This window comes from Falco biarmicus, chromosome 4 (genome assembly GCF_023638135.1).
Source record: "Falco biarmicus isolate bFalBia1 chromosome 4, bFalBia1.pri, whole genome shotgun sequence".
NCBI lineage: Eukaryota > Metazoa > Chordata > Aves > Falconiformes > Falconidae > Falco > Falco biarmicus.
In genome coordinates, this window is record NC_079291.1 from 53,205,543 (window position 1) to 53,226,938 (window position 21,396).

The 21,396-nt window shown below is 38.9% G+C and overlaps 1 protein-coding gene across 6 annotated transcripts in view; it reads right to left on the reverse strand.

Moving 5' to 3' along the window:
* Positions 1-21,396, reverse strand: part of RBM33 (RNA binding motif protein 33) — a 105,682-nt gene that overhangs the window by 35,499 nt on the left and 48,787 nt on the right. For all 6 annotated transcript variants that reach the window (XM_056338534.1, XM_056338530.1, XM_056338529.1 and 3 more), the window contains exons 11-14: positions 9,960-10,119; positions 8,726-9,057; positions 7,741-7,989; positions 6,625-6,912 (exon numbers count right to left, since the gene is read on the reverse strand). In XM_056338534.1, coding sequence (XP_056194509.1) covers positions 6,625-6,912; positions 7,741-7,989; positions 8,726-9,057; positions 9,960-10,119 — 1,029 coding nt within the window. The remainder of the gene's footprint in view (positions 1-6,624; positions 6,913-7,740; positions 7,990-8,725; positions 9,058-9,959; positions 10,120-21,396) is intronic.

A 21,396-nucleotide genomic window follows, 5' to 3' on the forward strand; every position in this document is an offset into this window, starting at 1 on the left:
GGAAGGTAACAATATGGAGGCAACCCACTGTCACACAGGTTTTATCTTGCTTTTTTCTGACAAAGTAACAAAAGGTAGGGTGGTAAATGACCTGAAAGGCCCTGATTAGAACTATTGATTTTTCTCACAGAATTTTCAGCCTGATCTCAAACTCATTTGTCACACAATAATTGGTTATAATGAACAGCACAAGTCAATCTCTCTGACCTTGAACTCATGCACTCTCTTCAGAATCAAAATGTTGTCAAATGCAGTGTTGGAATATTAATGGTATATAGAGAATGCCTTTAATATTCCAGCCCTGGGCCCTTCTGAAAGTATTACACACCATCAAATAACCTTTCTAAAGATTCTTCAACTTTGGCAGAATGGGTTCTTATGAAAAGCTGTATAAAAATAGACAAGAGTCAAGGAAATGCAGATTCTCATCATCCTGGAGAAGAAATCAAATTGTTCTTGCATTACATTCAGATGTGTTTTCTGAAATTACAAAGCATAACTTTTCACTATATTATTTTTCTCTTTTCAACCATTTCAAATATTAAGTTAGCAACCTGTAGAGACTGTTTACAAATGGTAACGAGCACAACATTCTACTCAAAATATATTAATCACCCCTAACAAAAGCAGGCTGTCAAAGTAACAATACTTTGCATGTTGGTAAATTACATCATAAAGAATGGTAAAATAGTTCTCAAAAACTGGGAATACATGATGCACAGTTACTTACCTTGCAGCAGCTGGGAGCAAACTCTTGCAAACACAAATGCCATTTTTTGCACATACACAAACCAAATGTGCAACATTTTTGTTGTTGGTTTTATGGTTGCTTTTTTTTTTTTTAATTCAAGTGTTTCTATTCCTGCTACACCTCAGAATCCTCCCCAACCCAAGGCAAAAAAAAAAAAAAAAAGCATAGAACAGATTCAACCATAAAGTTGGTTCACAGATAAAAGCCCAGTAGATTCATATCTGTACTCACAGAATTCAGATGCACAAATTCTGAAAGCTTGTTTCCTTCTGATTCAACTGTTTCTTCTGTGAGCATGTACTGATAGGGCTATTCCCACAGTTACTAAAAAAAACTTGCGTCTCTCACAGTAGAAGCCCAGCCTAAACAATGGCTAAAATAAGACTTCAACAAAACTGGATTTTTAAAAATTGTATTAATTTATTTTGATGGGCTCCAGTTCAGGGATAAGGTCCAACACTGTCCTTTTTATGAAAAAGCTTCATATACTAAAAGGTTCTGATCTTCCTCTATACTTTTCAGACTAAAATGGTGGTAATTGATGACTAATCACTGCAACAATTAAGATTACAGGTCTTTCTCAATAGATGGTAACATCAACGTACTTCCACAGGAGGAAATTCAAATATTTCACATTATATTGAAAACTGGAGATGCTGGATTGTAGTAAAAACAAACAAAAAAAGAAGAATGTAACCCTTATGAAACACAGTAAAAGGATAAGACCCTTCAATATAATTTTCATAGGATGAGAAAACAAAGATAAATCCAGACAGGAGAAGGATGTGCTGTTATGCAGATCCTGATGCAATGATCAAGTCAATACTTCAGAAATCAGTAGTGATCCTATAAAGTCAATCCCTTTTCTTAAAGGGTAAGCTTCGAAATAAAAGGCCAACAGCTCTGAGATTATGACAACTGCAGCTCAGTCTGTTAATGGGCTATAGGCAGACCTAAATCCTTCATCTTCATAAACAAGTTGCTACTACTACTAAGTTCTCCATAAAACACCTCTGCAGCTACAGGAAGACCAAATAATATAAAGGCTCTGTGATGATTAACAAAATATTTGCATTAGGAGTCAGGTTTAACTGAAATTAGTTGTGCAATGACCCAACAGTACAGATACAGAATGGCAGCAAACTCCTTACTAGGATGTAAACAGGGGCAGTTACATTCTCTGCTGCTCAGCTTTAAGAGCACTTGATATGTACACCATACTGTAGAGTGTGTGTGAGGGGGTGTCTATAACATATATATATATGTATATATATACACATGACCTACAGTATATAAAAATGATCCATACTATGTAATAAGGAGCTTCATCATGCACAACAGACAAGACCATACATCAGGTCAAGATGGAGACAGCACACAATGCCTACTGCTAATGATTTCCATCCCATTAGTTTAATCAGCCCAGTACAGGTTTCTCCAACAACTGCTTAAAAAAAAAAAAAAAAAAAAAGCAGCACGCATTTTGCCCAAAAAAGCAACTGGGAGAAAGCAGACATCCTTCGAAGTTGTCATAAAGTTTACAGCTTGTGTTTGGAAGTTTGCTGCCAAAAGCAGTATTATCTGTAGGTGAAAAAGCAGAAAAACTAAAGAGCAGCCTTTTTCTTAGATAAACTATTGCTTCACACTTTTTTCTGTAGAAAATTCCGTAACATGAAGACATGGTATATTGTATAAGGCTCTTCCTTTCACAGGATGCTAGAGTACAACAGGCCAGAGACGTAAACCAGTTCCTATGGTTTTGTAGAGGTGGGGTCTTTTTTGTTGAGTTTTGGGTTTGTTCTGGTTTGGGTTTTTTTCTTTCTTTTTTTTTTTAAGTGAAGATTCTCATCCATCTTTGAACAGTTCTTGAACACAAGGTATTTCACTATGTTTTGAAAGGAAGACTAAGCCTTAGCTACAGGTTCCTCTTTAGCCTTAAGGTCCAAAGCAGCTTTGCTGTAAAGTGCCAAAAGAAAATGTTACAGGCTGCTTTTCTGAGTCTAGCTGAAGAGCAACAGTCAGAGAAGCAGCAGTTCGACATCACTCCCCAGAACTTAGAACGGCACTGCTAAGACTGCAAAGACATGCTCTAAAATGGGATTAAACTTTCTACTGAAATTTAAGTCCTAGTATCAGTAGCTTGCTTTTCGTACAGTGAATTAAAAAAAACAAACCACCACAAACAACCCACACATTTTCACATGTGCAGGCTTTATTATTAGTTAACAGAACTAAAGGCAGAGTCCTAAGAACCAGATACTGTAAGTGTTCTGGTTTGCTAACAAAGAACAAAAAAAGAATCATGCAGCCAGGCTCACTCGTGTCCCTCACTAGAACGGGTGCAAGGACAGACCAATAAAAATGGTTTGATCTGTGACATAAACACAAAGATAAATCTGCTGTACAGATTATTTTTTTTCAGTTGTAACATTAGAAAAAGATAGGCTAGAATAATTTGTCCAAAAATTCATGATGAGTCTTCACAAAAGGTAAGGCCAGATCCAAACTGCATCATTTGGCTGCTTGCGTTGAAAACCACAAAATATCTTAAATGAAGGCAGTTACATACACATCACACATTTCACACTGCTGGGAACATCAGTTCCTGAACCCTGGGAAAGTGTGAGTTACCGTACAATATACGGGTGCTGTGCATCTTGAATAGGAAGGGAATTACAAACAAGGTTACAAGTTACTCTGAGAAGCACACTGCCCTCTTGTGATCTTCCAACCGGAAAAAGACCGTAATAAAAACAATCTTCTAAGCACAAGGCAGGAGGAATCATTATAAAAATCTGGAAATCAAGCCTATTTAATCTGGAGAAAGCTCAGATTTAGATACATACAATTTTTCAGGTAATTTGGTCTAATAATTTTATACAGCAACTATTTTCCATATTGAGACCCTTGTTAAAAAAGGACTGCAACAAAATCCAACAACCCAACTTCAGTATTTACTGGATTTGGGAGAATGGAATGTGAAGGTTTTCTTTCAGTGTATCAGGGACATTAACTGCAATATAGGTAGTAATGTCAGTACACCTATGACTATGCAGTGCTCTACTATTTTTTCTCCTGCTCTGACCTCCAACACATACTTCTTCTGAAGAGATTTACATCACCTTTCTACATTCTCCCCCTTCTTTAAACTCAAAAATGCTTAATATTACCTTAATTCCTCTTATCCTAAACTGACCTAACAAGCAGAATTACACCCACATTCATCACCCAAACGTTCCAATCGTATTGACAAAATGATTTTTCAGATTGAGGATACCCAAGTTCAAAACTTGGAGAGTAACAGCTATCCCAAACAAACAACAACATTTAAAGTCAGTATTTTGCAGCCTCACAGGAATAGGAACACAAGCATACCATTAGTAAAGCAGAACTAGTTTTTAATCTTCTAGTCACTCAGGTTGCAAACCTATCAAATATCTATTTTGAAGGTGAGCAAAGCCTTTAATAGCCAATATTGCCATTTTTTGAGGGGCTTCCTGAATGATAGGGCATTTATAAATATGGCTGCTGATTCTTCAGTAAGAAGGATGCAAAGGAAAGTCTCCGTAATTTTCCAGTTGAAGACACTTGCAAAATAACCTGCCCAATTCAGTTATGAGCAATACAGCTAGAAAAGATGACAGAACTTAACTCTTTCTCATCTTCACAGAAAGCAAAAGAACAGGATGAAGTTAGCCGATTACAAGAAAAACACACAAAAATAACATTACAAAGCACTACAATCTGGCTAAGGTGAGAAATGTAATCTGCATCACAACAATGATTAAATGCTTGGGCATGAATATTGCTAGTGCAGCAATACTCTTTGTAGAGGTGACAATAAATGGTGCCAGTGAACAAGACTACTGCAGTGGCACAGCAGAAAAGGGACAACTGCTACAATACTGTTTGCAGCACAAGGCTCTACTTCAAGTCTGCTTTGGAAGGAGAAAGGTTCTGTCACACACACCTTCATACACTTTTGTAGTAATTGCCAAGTGTCTCTACAAAGGCTTACTATTAGTTAATAACAGGAAACACTATGAGACACCATTTTTTGTTTATCCTGTTTTGCAAAAACTTACATAAAACAGTTATCAAACTGTTTTCAAAGATAGCTTTGACAAAGAAATAGAGAAAGCTGTATTTGTAAAACACCAAGAATTCACATACGTAAGATTAGTTAAGTCTTCTAATTACGGGCTTGTTAGGGTAAGTCTAGTAACTTGAAATGTTATTCTTGAGAGAATAAGATGATTGTGGGGGGTTGGGAGGGAGGTTGAGTTGGTTTCTTTTCTGGGGGGGGGGGGGGGGTGGGGCGCTGGGGGGTGTTTGGTTTTTTTTTAAAAAAAATCATTTGATTAAGAGGAGTGGAAAAAAAATACTTATTCTTCTTTCTTAACACTTCCAGAGATATTTTGGAACTAATGCCTTAATTTTCATATGACTACACTATGGAAGAATTTTAAGATGTTTTGGATGAAGAGGCCTGTAGCTGAGTTGCTTCAAAACTTACCTTACTAACGACCTGAAAGACAGGATTCTCTAAAAGGCATTGCATTTTCTGTGACTTAGATTATTCCAAGAGACTGAATTGAAGGGAAGGGGATTACTTAAGTCATTTTTTCAAAGAAGATCAAAATTAAAAGCTGAAATAAGGGAATTTTTTTATTATTTTTTTTAGTATTTAAATTGAAAAGCAAGTGCACAGGAGGTCAAACCACTGCCAGCTATGGGTTTCTTTTGTGCCTCATTTGTGAAAATTAGTTATGACCACCCCTAATTCAAGAATAAGATGAAAAGCTCCTCATGAGCAGCTTAAAGGGAAGACAGTATTATCATAATTAAAGCTTCCAACAGTTGTTGAAGAAAACCTGGTCCATGAGACAAGATTCACGGTTAAATACAAAGATTTACAGCTCTGCTCTGAATAACCTGACAGAATAACTCAGAAATTATACAGGCTGCATTTAGCCGTCATGTTCCTCTAGTACCTCCTGATGTTCAGGATTAACAGCAAGCAGCATCAGTGCAATTCTACCCACCCTCTCAAATGAGCAGTGCTCATGGGACAGTCTTCTCCAGCTTCCAGGAGAATCTATGGAGGGTAACAGTCATCCGTTCACATTGCCCAATCCAATGGAGCCCCAAACTGGCATCTCATTTTTTGATTGTGAAGGGTACTAGCAGAGCAAACAGCATCATTTTCTCCAAAATGGAAAAAACTTAAAGAGCATCTCCTATTTTCCCTCATGCCAAAAGGGTTCGTAAGAGATTTTCTTCTTCAAGAGCAAGAAGCTCTATGAACTACGATCTGCAACCTCCTGCATGAGTGCTCAAGACCATAGAGGAAACTGAACAGCCTAAAGGAAAACAGCATGAGGAAGACAGCGCTCCAAATAGACTTATTGTTTGGGGTTTTGTGGGGTAATTTTTGAGCCATAGGAAATTGAAATGGAAGAGAAGAGGCTTTCTGACTTAAAAGGATGTGATTACCTGAAAAAAACAAAAGGGATCATTATCCTGTAAGATAAAAATGGACACAACCAGTATTCCAGAGGTTTGTACCATTGATGACCTTTACTCAACCTCTGCTTTTTCATAGTACAAATGACTCCTCCTCCTGCAAAACAGAGTCACCACAGCCTTGTCACCCTTCCAGACGTCTTTTTATTTTGACAATGGAAACTGGTTTTGCTATCACATTAAAGAGAAAGTGCAACTCAGAAGGAGGCCTCTAGACGCACTAAAAATATTGGGTGAATAATACATTAAGTGTGCTTACAGTTCACAAGTCAGACTAGAAGTTTTTTAAACAGGTGGGAGTTTGTTGTGGTTTGGTTTTGTTCCATCATTCAAAATAAAAGCCTTACCTCTGGTTCAGATTTTACTTCTGATTTTGCTTGGCCCACTGGTGTGATTGCTTTAGCTTTCATCTCAGGCCTTCCCTGTGAGTTTCCAACACCAGCTACAGACTTGTTGGCTGACATCGTGCTGGCAATGGGTTTGACCTGAGCAGCTGGGGTTGAGGTTCGCCTGTTGTTGCTCATTTCCAGAGCATGTGATGGTGCTATCGGCAACTCACGCAAGTTGCTATTTCTTGGAGCAGTTGACTGTAGCTGCTGATTTGGACGCTTGACAATATTTTGTGATGGCGTACTCTGAAAAGCAGAAAGCAAAAAAAACCTGCAGACTTCCACTACAAACCAAAGTGTTTCCTGTTTCACATTTTCATTACTTAGTTACGTTTGGGAAAAAAACAGCTTTTCAAAGAGGCACAGTATTTTCAGTGTGAGAAGAAATAAGAACGTTTTAACAATGGTTTCATATTTTTTAAATTAAAAGCAAAACTGAGTCTCACTTGCTTAAGATATTTCTTAGAAATTGGCTTCACGGTGTGATTTACTTTCCTAATCAAAGCAATTATTCAGAACTACAGTTATATTGTTTTGAGCACTGCTACAGACTGTTGTGCTACCCCAATGAGCAACAGAACATGTTGCACATCAGCAAGCACACAAGACATGAGTGGTACTATCTGAATCAGAATTCTTATTAGCATTATGCTTATTATTAGCAGTGGTACAAGAAAGGCCTTCAAATTGAAAGGCCGCGTCAGAAAACTGGGCTCCCACACAATCACGGGCTACCAGCAGTTTTAAAGTCTTATTAAGCCAACCTATCCTCTAATAAACCCTTTATCGCTAGTTCTTGAGCAACTGCATCATCTCTTATTGGATCCAGATCACGAAAAACACTGAAGACTGGAGGAAAAAATCCAAAAGGGAAAGATACACATGCTATTTGTGGATGTAGGTTATAAAATGATCAAGGAAGAAAAGGAGCAAGAAATGGTGAAAGAAAGGGACAGAGCAGGAAGGGAATAAATGGGACTGAAAAACTGCACTAGTGAGTTTTGAAACCTGTGCTTACATGCCTGTTACCGATGCAGAACTAAGCAAGGCAGCACTGATGTATGTAGTACTTACATGCCTTGGCTTCATTGGACCCTGTCGCGGCTGACACTGCATCCTGTTGTTATTTGGCTGCTGCTGCGTGGCCTGCATATGAGGCCTGAACTGTGGCTGGTTCATGGGCATCAAGGGCTGCGGTGGCCCTTGGAGATGATGATGGTGTTGCTGCTGTTGCTGCTGGTGATGGTGTTGCTGCTGCTGCTGGTGATGGTGCTGCTGAGGCTGAGGTTGTGGCTGAGGCTGTAATGGAGGATGCAAGGGACCCTTTGCATGAAGAAAAAGGTTATTTGCTTTTAGTTTCAAGGTAATAAACTCCCGAAAAGTAGCTCCAGCCTCCCAAGTCCTCAAAACATTCATAAGCAGGTATGGATTGGGCTAAAGCAATCCGTATAACAGAAGCTGTGCAAGGCAATTCTACACTTAAACCCGCTTAAGTGAACAGCTGAAGTGGAAAAAGACAAATCCAAGTGTTCCTGCACTCTGCACCCTTTTCTAATGACTTTTACAATGGTTTTTTGCCTGTTTGGGTTGTTTTACTTCCCCAGCATCACCAGACTTCAGGGTTTTCCCACGTTCAAAGCACAGACACCACAAACAGATCCTGCACAAAGCCCAGCGAACATGCAGGGTCCTCCACCTCACTCCACACACCTCCAGAAGATTTACCCACTTCAAGCAGCGACTCAGCCTCCTCCCTGCCGGCGGGCTGCGCGGCCGAGCGGCAGAGGGCGCTGCCGCGCCGCCGGGGCCGCCCTCCCTGCGCTGCGGGGCTAAAGCACCTGGAGCAGCCAGGCCGGGCTGCAGGCTGGCTATCACAGCTGCCTTAGCGCTGGCAACTGGCGACAAAATGAATCCCTTTCCGGGCACGGCAATACAAAGCGTTACGGGTCCGCCTGCCTCCTAGCTGTAATCTCAAGTAACTCACTCCTATAAACCTACGAGGCAGCCCTGGGCCACTTCACACATTCTTTGCTGGCCCCTGGCTGCTGCAGTCCCGTACCTGCATGCTGGGCTGCGTGTGCGCGGCGAGGAAGGGCTGTCCTGGAGCCTGCAGGAACTGCTGCCGTGGAGGGATGAAGGGCCGAGGGTTTGCTGAACCTGGCTGGTTGAAGTGGAGAATCCCCACAGGACCTTGAGGCTGCATGTTTGGCCGCACCGGCCGCTCTCTGGGAAACACGGGCTGCTGTCCCTGCTGGTTAAACGCTGGCCCGGGCTGGCTGAAGGGCATCGGATTTTGGGTAGGGACAGGATGTGCGCTATTAAGAAGCGGGGGAGGTGGTGGTGGCGGGGGGCTTCGCTGCTCAAACAAGTGATGACTTGGAAACCTTGGATCTGTGGGAATCAGGTAAGTGATTACATGACAACCTCCCTGGGACACAAACACATTTTCAAAACACAAAGCTCTACTTTGATTTGGAAAAGTAACCTGAAATTTGTAGAAAGCAAAATTGCATGGGATGCTTTAATTTTAAGAGCTAACCCTCAAGGCTATGTTTCTCTGGCTTCCGCCACTTGTGTATAAAAGGAATTGATGCCTGAAAGACCAGCACAACTGGTACTTTCCTGGAATTAGCAATGCCTTTTAGAAGTTCTACTTTAGTGAAGTCAGTGAAGGATTCCAGGGATTATAGTTTAAACACAAGAACTCATAAAACATTGATACCACTTGCTGACCAGATATTTAAAACCAGACTTTAAAAAATTTTTTTTATGTATTTTGTGTAGCATGTTTACAACACATACATTATCTATGTGCATATTACATATATAGGGTATATACACACATCTATATATATGCATTTAGTATCTATTCTGTTTGCTATGCTGTATCATTTTAGCTAACCTTAACTGATTTCCTACAGTACACACACAATCTAGGTGGTTTAAAGAGCTACTAGTGGAAATCAAAGCATATGGAGACTATTAGTTATCTAAAATGTAACAAACTATAACTTTATTGCAACAACCACTTCAGTATTAAGTTTTATTGTGTATCTGTATAAATATCCAGATTGATGGTAGTTACAGATGGAGACATCCAATTACATCAAAAAAGTACAAATATACCAGACCACCAGAAATTTTGCCACGTACAGTCTGGCTACATCAAACAGGGTCTTCCAGCCTTCAGGTTCTTCCAAACACTCCACGTTATATGATACACACTTACACTGCATAGCCACTTTACAAGAAGTGGGGTTTTTTTTTAAGTTAATAGCAATGAAAATTCTTACCTGCTATGAAGAAAGGATCCCTTTCCTGAGGAGGTGGAGGAGGGAGTGGTGGTGGCGGGGGTGGTGGCCCTCTCCACTGGTCCTGGATTGGCAGCCTTGGGGCTTGGGAGAAGTTGGTAGGAACGGGTCCAGGTGTATGCTGCTGAAAGTCTGGAGGGCCCTATTTAGTAAGGCAGAAATAAGATTAAGACTACCATTCAGGAATTTATTTACTGTCTGCTGTAAATTTTTTCCCTCTTAAAAGTACAGTTGCTTTATAAATTACCTCCTAGGATCTGCACAAATTGGCAACCCTTACTGAGTCATTCTTTCACAATGGAAGATATATTAAACCCGAGTACAGTATCTTGAAATGAATTCACAATGTTTTAATAATCACTAGCACCACAGGAATGCCATTTCTTCTCAAGCTTATTGAAATCCATGCAATTATTGACCTTCCTTCCCATTAATCCAAAAAATCTGAATGTCTACTTCAGAAGACACTTCTGACATTTATCTTCTTAAACCATGCTATTATTCATCATGAATTTAGTACAATGTAAGCTACAGAAGTGAAGCAGCTCTACTTTAAAAAAAAAAAAAAAGGGGGGGGGGGGCAGCGTTGGGGTGGGGAGAACAATTTATGGCATTCAGAAAATTAAAGAAAACATCTTCCAAAAAGCAGTAGCAGGAGAGTAACACTTCTATCTATTCACAGCTTAGCATCCAAAGCATTGTAAGAAAGAATGCAAAATTATCTTTCCTGCAGTTAGTTGTTGGGTTTTTTTTTTAATGTAGCAAGCCTACAGAGAGAGCATGTATCAGAGAAAGCAGGATGTTAATCCAAAAGCAGAACTTTGCAGAAGACAGACTTGAGTAATTCACACTATCAATTTTTCTTTTATATCAAAAGTTAACAGAATATGTTGGCAACCTCTGATAAACAGAAGCTCTGTTTCACATAAATTCATTATATTCACAAGCGTTTCTTTATGTTTCCTTATGTGATCAAAAAAAAAATAAAATCAAGTAACGAAAGTGATCTGTGAGCATCCTGAAGTTTTCCTCTTTATATGGATTCTGAAATCAGTGATGACATCTGTTCTGTGTATCATCTACATTTGATGCTCACCTTAAAGCTTAAAACTTGCCATTGCTGAAGACAAGCTTTCCAAAACAGATTTCAGGCCAAACATGCTCTGCTAGACTGAAGTATGGTCATCAGCAAAGGACCAAACCACTAAGTTGCAGTGGCTTGTCATTTCTCTTTTGAGCTGCTCTCTCCAAGAACAGTACAGATAGTCTCACTCTATCCTATTAGTACTGCAAAAATTCTAGCATTTTAGGAAAAGAATTTCTCACACAGCAAAAATGGGTATTTGCCTTGGAAACAGAAGTCTACTCACTACTGAAGCAGCACAAGACAAAGCTCCCTCACACCCTTCTACCAGCACGATACAACTGGGATTGTCAAGGCCCAAACAAGGAGATGAGAAGCACTGAGGATCACAGGCATCATCGAATCTGTGGCCTTCTTGCAAACCAAAACAAGGACATGCAAGATACTAAAACCTCTTATTTTAAAGCCAGGCTCTGATTACTTATTTTAAGTCATTTTACAGCCATCAACTGCTAAATACTTTACCATTCCTAGAGACTAAAGGGTCTATATCCCATTGCCAGTGCTTCTAGTCAGTCAGTCTGTGGGTAATTCATTTAGTGGAAATACACTACTACACTCAAGCATGATAGTCCTCATAACAGGCATACTGTTTGTAGGAGGAACTACTATGCTTCTGCAAGTGAACAGTTACCAACACAAAATATTCTTGCCACCTCCAAAGAAACTAACACCAAGTAACAGGTGACAGGCCAAAAGGAAATGGTCTCAAGCTGCACCAGGGGAGGTGTAGTTTGGATATAAGGAAAAACTTCACTGAACGGATTGTCAAGCATTGAAACAGGCTGCCCAGGGAAGTGTTGGAGTTGCCATCCCAGGAGGTATTTAAAAAGACCTGTAGATGTGTGTCATTTTAACCCCAGCCAGCAACTAAGTACCATGCAGCCACCTGCTCACTCCAGCCCCCCACCATGAGAAGGGGAGGAAAACCATGAAAAGGTAAAATCCACTGGCTGAGATAAGAAACATTTAATAACAACAACAACAATAACTGTAATGAAGTGCAGAGGGAGGAATAAAACCCAAGGGAACAAAAACCAAACCAAGTGACGTACAATACAATTGCTCACCACTCGCTGACCGATGCCCAGCCTGCCCCTGAGCAGTGATCAGCAGCCCCCAGCCATCTCCCCCCCAGTTTATACACTGAGCATGACACACTGTGGTGTGGAATATCCCTTCGGCTAGTTCAGGTCAGGTGTCCTGGCTCTGCTCCCTCCTGGCTTCTTGTGCCCCTGCTCACTGGGTATGGGAAACTTTAGAAGTCCTTGATTTATAATAAGCACTACTGAGCAACAATTAAACCATCAGTGTGTTATCAACATTATTCTCACACCAAATCTGAAACACGGCACGTACCAGCTACAAGGAAGAAAATTAATTCTATCCCAGCCAAAACCAGGACAACGTGGCAGTTAAGGACATGGTTTAGTGGTGGACTTGGCCGTGCTAAATTAAATAGTTGGACTCAGTGATCTTAAAGGTTCTTTCCAACCTAAGTGAGTGATTCTATGAATTTCACAGGCTGTCTGCAAACAGCCACAGCTGGAGGAAGAGGGAGCTATTTGGGATGGAGAAAGTGACATTTATTTATCCCATCAAAATCCATTCAGTTTTGGCTGAACAAGGCTATTCTACTGCATTGCCCTTCCCTTTTGTTGAGCTGGACAGCGCTGGCTGCCTGCCAGAAGAGCAACTGAACATAAACCTTGAGCATCCTGACCCTTCGCTCCCAAAACACACCTCTACCATCACCGCATGTGGGAGCTGCCAGAGGTACTTTCAAACTAAGGTTAAATGCATTCCCTCCGTTTGGAAGCCTCGGTGAGAAAAGCCTATTTCTCCAAGCAGTGCTCCTACAGCCATCCTAGGGAACACCACCTCGGGGGCGGCGCCCAGCAAACCAACTGATATTTAGCTATTTAGTTATTAGTTGATCACCAGGTAATGCATATGGTCATTGCAACAGAGGCAGGGGAGAAACCAGTTCATCAGGGCAGTTTCACAGAAGGTGGTTTTTATCTTGTATCTTATTTACAGCACGTAGTCACATGAGCGCACTGGGGAGAGAAAGCAGTCTTGACAGACAACCTTCTTCCTATTTTCAAAGAGCTTGACTGGGAAGCTCTGGAATTCTCCCTGTATTTTTCTCTAGACACAATACATGCCTACATATATACCTTAGTTATTTCTCAAATAGCCAGCAAAAACCAAATTATGTGGAAACTTACTGAAACCTGGCCTAATAAAGCATAAGTATCACAGATTTGCCACCCAGGCTGAAGAACTGGCAGCAGTAATGATCTAGCTGGGCTTGTTTCCAAGCACCAAATGGCACTGCAGTGACCATAGTCTCATCTATTTGCTTCTTTCAAAGTCAATATATTCTGCCCTGGCTGAGGTAACAGATCCTCACCAGTCTCTCCCCTCATTGCCAAGCTTCAGTTTTAGTTGCTGGGCTACAAAATACAGGCATCTCCACTTCTATGACCAAATTTGTAACCTAGTCTCAAGCACCTTCCCCAATATTAATTCTTTGTCCATTTAGACTTACTGTTCTCCTGGTCCTGCTTGCTTTTCAGATCCATTGATTCTCTCATTCCCATCATGTCTTTCACTCTGCCCGCTGGCTCCTAATCCCAGTGTGGATCCAGCTTCCCAGCTCCCTAACTCCAAGCTGGTGGTCCACCCAAGCAGACCCTGCATTTCTTGCCTGTACACTCAGTCCTCACAATTTCCCCTCTTTTTCCTGCCAGGGAAGGAGAAGTAAATGAGAGTACAGGCTGAAAGAGATCATCTGCTCTTATTTAAAATAAATACTACTTCATATCGGTTTTCCCTCTCCTGCCAATCCATACCCTCGTTATTATACCCAGATCTACCTCATCTCAAAGCAGCCCTGAATCGCAAATGCATGGAAAGTCCTGCTGAATTTCACACAGCTCTTATGAACAGAAACATCCTCAGTACAGCCAAATGCAATTTTACTCCTTGAAAAACTGAGCAATGCTAAAACATTTCTAAATAATTCCCTCGGGCATAATAATATTTTTCCACCGTTTCAATCCTGGAATGAAAGCATTTGGAAAATTTCAACAAAAATTATTCAAAATGAGGTAGTCAACCAGCACATCTTGGTTCAAGCCACGGGTATCTGGTAGCATTATACACGCTGAAAACAGCTTTATGTTTCCCATCATAAGGAAGCTTTAACCCCTTACAAAATAAGCTTTAGTTAGATTTTAGAACTGAGTAATACATAGTTATTTTAGACTTAAGAAAGGTCACACTTTTAAAAAATAAGGTTAGTTTATTTACAAAAAAATTACACAAACCAATAACCAGCAAAATATTTTACTGTTAAAAATATAAGCAATACTGATTTCAAGCTCCCTTCAGTAGCAAAGGTGTCCATCCAGCTTAATTTAAGAAGCAAATATTTACTGTCCTCTAAATACTTTCACTAATTTTAAGAATAAACTAACAGTTACCCAACTGTTATCCATAAGCTGGTATCCAAAAATCCAAAATGCCCACCAAGATACAATGAGAAAATATTTTTTTGCTCTAGTTTTATTAGTACTACATTTCACGCAATTATATTCCACAACACTAGTTTGGGTCAAAATAACTCCAAAACAGTCCAACAAAATGAGAGCAAGAAAGAAGTATTTGAAGTTCGGAATTCTTCCTATCGGCCTCTCTTTTTTCCATCCCTCACAGTTAAGAAATTCTGGGGTTTTCCCACTTACTTTTAAAGTAAGATTCCAGTTAAACTTTAAGGCTGATAAGTTTTTAAAGATAAAAATATTTCCCAATCCTGAAGCCAACCTTTCTCCTCCATTTCGCATTTAAAAGTAACATGAAGATACTTTTCGTACCCTGCAACAAACATGAGTTGTCCCTCACTGTCAGGATTCATTAGTGCTGAAAACAACAACCTTTCTGCCAGAGCACTCACTCCACACACAGGGCTGGGTTTTTTGAAGCCTAAAACTTCCGAAGATGGCAAAACTACAGAAGTACGGCTGATGTAAATCACACCACAGTAAAGCTGCATGCTATACAGACAACTGCGTATCACTAAGAAATGCCTACTTACTTGATCATTGAACAGATTTTAACTTTATGTACATGACATTTTGAAGAACTACTAAAATATGACTGATCACATTTCTTGGCTGATAACCAAAGGCCAATCATGCAAAATTAATTGCAAAGACTTTTGTTATTTGCTGAAAAATGAATTACCAATATTTGCTTCTAAAAAAGAAGAAATTAATTTGATTCTCTTCCTTCTAACATCTGTGAAAAAGACTGACCTCTACTTCTTTCCTAAACCAGTTTTGCTTCTACTATCCCCAAAGTGTGAAATAAAATTCTGCCCTAAATTACAGAAACATGCATAGGGAGAAGCTTGTATTTCCAGTTTTTACATTGCTGAGATGCTGCAAAAGCATCTCTTCTGAAAAGCTGAAAAGGTTTTTTTCTGAAAAAGCTTTCGGGACATTTCGAACAGGAATTTGATTGTGTGATTAATTTCACACACTACATGTGAAAAACTCTAAGGTTCAACCAGAGCTACTACTTCCAGACACAAATGAGTTTTTTTTTAAAGAATATATGTGAACTATAGTGGGTATGTTTCTAAGTTATGAGGTGCCTGTTTGTTCTTTTGAAATACCTTTTTTTTTTTTCCAATTTAACAGGAATACACTAATACTACAACTTTCTCCATTACTTAACAGGTTTTGAGGGTGGGTTTTGGTTTGTTTGGGATTTTTTTGCTTAACAGTAGTTCAACTGTAATCCTAGGAGAGGATTATTTTACTATTAGCGTTAAAAACTATGTTCACCAAGTATTTGCTGCTAATAACCCCCAAGTGCCCTGTGGTATTTTGTAGAAAAGATCACGCAGAGCTATTTAGCTTCAAAAATTAATGAAGAGCAGGTGCAAAAGCCAGTTTTTATAATGGTCAATTTTTGATAAAATAAGCATACTGTAACATAGATGCATAATAAATCTTTATATGCACAGCAGTTACTCCATTTTTCATGGTTTTGCTATCCGGACAGTTTCAAATTACAACCAACTATTCACTACACACATCAAATAAAACTCCCTACAAAAAAATAATTTTAACTATTACTTCACCATTATTAAACCTTTTAAGAATCTTCCCTACTTAATAAATCTCACAATCTTCGAAATACCCATTTTGAAGTTAACAGGTTTCAACCTAACAAAAGAAAGAATTAAAAATTCTTATGATCTGCCAAGGTTGCAAGGTTCTACATTTCAGTTCAACATGGGGCCAACCGATGCTGTGAGGGAAAGGACAGAATATTTATGTCCCTTTCCAGCGAGATCCCACAAGCCTGGTTTACATTCATACAGGAATAGTTACAAAGACTGAGTTATCAGATGTCCATGTGTGAAAGACCCAGCAGAGCACATGTACGGCACTTTTTGGAGGAGTCCCCTTCTCATCGTTATTGAATTATATAGTATCACTATTGTTGATTTAGTATCAGCAATAGTGATTATTTAGTATCATTATCAGATTGATTACTTAGAAGTGGACTAAATTGCAAGAAAATACTCCTAAAAATTGAAGTTTTAGCTAGATTTAAAACTAGTTCCACAAAGAGCATGAAATCAGGAAAAGCAGCAGACCTAAACCAGACATAACCCTCATGGCACAGTCTGGCCTTGAAGTTCTTAACCTACAGACACGTACCCCTTCACAAAACTGCGACCACTTCGGCACTGTGGTTCCTTCGAACCCACCACCCGCAGCCCTCGCGTTAACAAGTATTTCAAAGACCTGAGAGAGAAACTGGTTTGGAAAGCTGGAAGGCTCTTGAACAGCCTCCCAGCAACGCTTTATGGGCTGCAAGGGGACACAGCTGTAGCTATTCAGCTTCTCACCTGTGGAAACCAGAACACGTCAATGCATAAACACTGAAAGCACAGTACTGAACATCAAGATTTTTCTTAAATTACCAACGAAAGTAACTTTTGCACTGTGCTTTTTCCTGTTTTTAAGAAGTATGTTGCACTCTGTCATTTAATTTATCCTCCTGTAATTTTACTTTGAAAATTCTTACATACCGTTTCTTTTTGAATACGGGAAGGGAGGTCTAGAAGGAAATCACATTGGAAATAGGGTTCTGTGTGAATTGCCAGAGACCACAATCACAGACATTTTAGAAATACTTCAAAGGACAAGATAATGGCACAGTGAAGTGCTACTGAACAGGTATTTTATTTTCTTAAATCTTTAATTTTGTGAAGTTTACTCTGACAAAGAAAAAAAGATGCACCCAGTCTTCCTCCCACACACACTAACTTAGAGCACCTCAGATTGACATTTTCATACAATTCTGCATGCCTGCAGGTTGTACAATTTTCCCTTTTACTAACTTCCATTATTCAGTATACCTAAGGCATAACTTACACCTTATCAATCACTTGGGGGGGGGGGGGGGGGGAGAGAAGAAAAAAAAGTGATGCAAACTTGTGTCTACAATTCATTAGGAGTTGTGAATAGCTCATTGAACATGACTTTCACACACTCAGGCAATCCCACCTTCTGAGAGAACACAAGATAAGGTTTCTTTAATCCTTTCAAAGAACTGCACTATTTTGCCTTCCTTTTATCCCTTTAAATATCCTTCCCAGTTAAGAAATTAACATTCTCTCTCATACAATTCTTACACAAATTGTACTTTTACTTTTCTGCATCTCTTGTTAATTACATGATGTTATCTGCAATAATCTATTCATGAAGCACAGATAACTTTGGTTACCAATAAAAGGGAAAACTTAGCATAAATTGCTTAGCACAAAGTTAATCTTATAAAGCAAGGAATAAAGAGGATCTAACAGCTATTATATGACTTATCAGCTTCTCTAAAAGGGTCACTCTACTTTTTTTCATGAGACTAATTAAATACCTTAACAATGTCATTGAAACTTCATGAATCTTTCAATAAAATACACCCTGCCTCTACAACATGTTTTCATTTATTAATCTCACTTAAAATGCAAAGAGCTAGGAGAACCCCATTGACAGTTAAGCGGGGCCACTCAGTTAATTCTTCTTATATGGTTTAAATGCAAAGAATAATGACCACTATAACCTATGACAATTAAAACTATAGCCATCTGTCACAAGATGTTAATCCTCTTACTTCAATGGCTACTAGACTTTCTGAAAAGCTTTCCTAAAATGACTACCTTCCAGTGCAAGAAACCGGCTTTTCATCCTCTTGTGTAGGAAGCCCTGCTTCATTTATCTCTGATAGGGTTCAAAAATTTTCAAGTAGAAATGTATATATCCCATAAACCATGGTTCTTCATATTCAGGTTGCATATACTATTCTCATTTATTGTGCACAGCATACAGAAAGGAAATGATTCACTTGACATTTTATTATAAAACTTATTTTGGTATTTCCTTAAATACAGTATACATGATTTGGTAGTGTCTCTGTGAGGTTTATGACAAACATATAATGCCACAAAGGTGAACTAAAAACTAGCAAGCACCACGATTTTCCCAATGGATTTATTGGGAATTATTTATAAGACAACCTTATATAAAAAATCATGCCTGAGATACATTTCAATCAAGGACAAAAATTAAGAGTTCAGAGTGATTATAAAACTCAAGATAACAATCACAGGCTACCCATACATGAATCTCCTCAAAGCTTCTGGAATGTATTTTCTGAGGGGAAAATACAAAGGAGATGGCAAGCACTGGTTCAAGTATGTGGACTGCACAGATCCTGGTATTACAGGCAGATTGCGTCTGAGAAAGAATGGGTTGATTATTTTCCTCAACTGAGCTGAAAGTAATTTTTAATACTAAAATGCACTACATAACTTGGACAAGCTTCTCTTTGATACGACACAAAGATAAGGAAGTGTGTTGGGAGGTTTAGGCACAAGTCCACATCATCTGTCAGAAATCACCAGTGCCCGATTTCACTGTTTAAGGTCCCAAAACAGAAATCAGCCATTACCCAAAAACAGTACAAGCAAGGAGAGAAAGGCATGGAATCCCTTGTTATTTAAGCCAACTTATGATCACGTAGTTAAACTAAGGACACAAGCAATACAGAAGGACACTCTCAGCATACTAAAACAATTCCAGACAGTTCAGGAAACTAAAGCTAAAAATTAGATTGTGTATTAAAAATATCCCTTTTCAGCGAGCTTCAGAGCATCCCCCCAAATACATCAAGCAGGGGTATATTCATGTTGCAAATGGAGACCAAAAATGCTCCCACTTCACTATGTTTCTAAGCAGCAGCAAAGCAGAATGGCCCACAAGCAACCAGTTCTACCACAGAAGGACTGCACTGCAGATGGGTTCCTTGAACCCCCGTTTGCTCTACCTCTGAAGCATGTATGTTAGAAAAGAAAATCCACAGAAGTGGTCCCACTCATGAACAATGCTCAGAAAATGCTCCTAAATGAAATGCAGGCATAGGAAAGGTATTAATTCAATCCCAACTCTAGCTTTAACAGTGCTGACGTGCAGAAAAACCATGCTCCCATCCATCTGTTTTATGTGGATGAAGGAAGAATGTTTCCAGCAAACAGAGAAAGGCCATAATAAGAAACAGTGTGACAGACAAGCTGTAGTAGCCTGCATGCCTGAAGGAAGAGTAAACCCAAATCACTCAGATTAGAGCAAACTTAAATAATTTATTAAACAGGTGTTTTAAACTAATTAATCTGGAAGATTCAGTTCCACTTTAGTTTGTAATCCTCTTCAGGGGTGTGGTACAGAAGACCCTGTGACCATTTTTGCTTGGTGCCCTCAAACTTTTTAAGATTAAAGTACGATACAAATACAAATCAGAAAAACATTTAGAATGATGAACTCTCCCTTGAAAGATGAGAATTTCATGATCATTTTATTTAAAGACAACTAAATCCTTCTGCATATTTTTTGTGCTGAAAGCTAAGTTTTAAGGATGTGTAAAAAATTAGGGATCTGCAAGTTCTGGACCTCCTCTACTTTCACAACTAATGAGATAACACATCTAACAAAATTCATACCTTCTTCTTGGGCTTACTGGAGACTACTGGAAATATTATAGCATTTGTTGACCTAATGTACCTTGGTTACCTGCATATCATTGACAATTAGAAACAAGTATGAGGTCAGAACTGGATCATGAGTAACAAATTCAGGATTTCTACATTACAGCCCAAGCTTGAAGGTGCAGTTATAGTTCATTTTAAAACAATCCAAGAACCTCAAAAATAAGTACAAGTGACATGGGAAAGGATGCCTCTCCCTTCAACAAAAAATGCTACAAAAAAAAAATTTAAGAAGCAGACAGCTCTATAGAAGACAAATACTAGAATTGCTGCTAACCTGGACTTGCATCTGTAATAGATAATGACATTTTAGACCTGGCTATTTAGTGGTTACGTTATCTGACTCCTGACTTTTAATTCTGTACGGAAATCTCATTTTTGAGATGTATTATACATCTCTGACCTTGCAAACATATTGATTACAAGAACTTTACATACCCAGAGCTTCCAGTGTGCCTGCATGTATTACTTGCGTGTTATATATGAAAGCCTGAACACTTCATTCCTTTTTGGGTATCCTACAGTCAACCCATAATATCCTTTAAAATTACCACATTTTATTTTAAACAGTAGTATGACTTCCTATTTTATAGTGAATTAAGTTTTTTTTCCCTTTAACATTGTAAAGAATTAGCAAGAACTGAAGGTGCAGAAGGTGAATAAATACCATTTATGGATTTTGGGGGTTTTTTTATTGTGATGACACAAATGTACTGAATTATCTTTTAAAAGGACATTTTCTCAGCTCAGTGAAAATAGCTTAAGAGTACTATGCTATCATCTAGGACTCTATAGTATTATATTAAATGTATTTTATTTTTCCATTCAGTGTTTAAGCTCTTACTGCATTGTAGTAGGAAGTCAATTGTACATTTTAATTGGATTTCTTTACAAGCCTTGACTTCTGCAAAGTATCTCTTTAACAGTGCCTAATTAATGGCTACATAGCTATATGCTTAATATTTTTTCCTCTTTACCTTGGTAAAAAATTGTGCTTTGCTTCAAATTTCATTCATAAAAATACACCAAAAACAACGTACATACCTATATATAAAAATATATCTACATAAAAACTTTTTTACTGTGAGAGTGACTGAGCACTGGCACAGGTTGCCCTGAGAGTTTGTGGAGTCTCAACCTTAGGAGATATT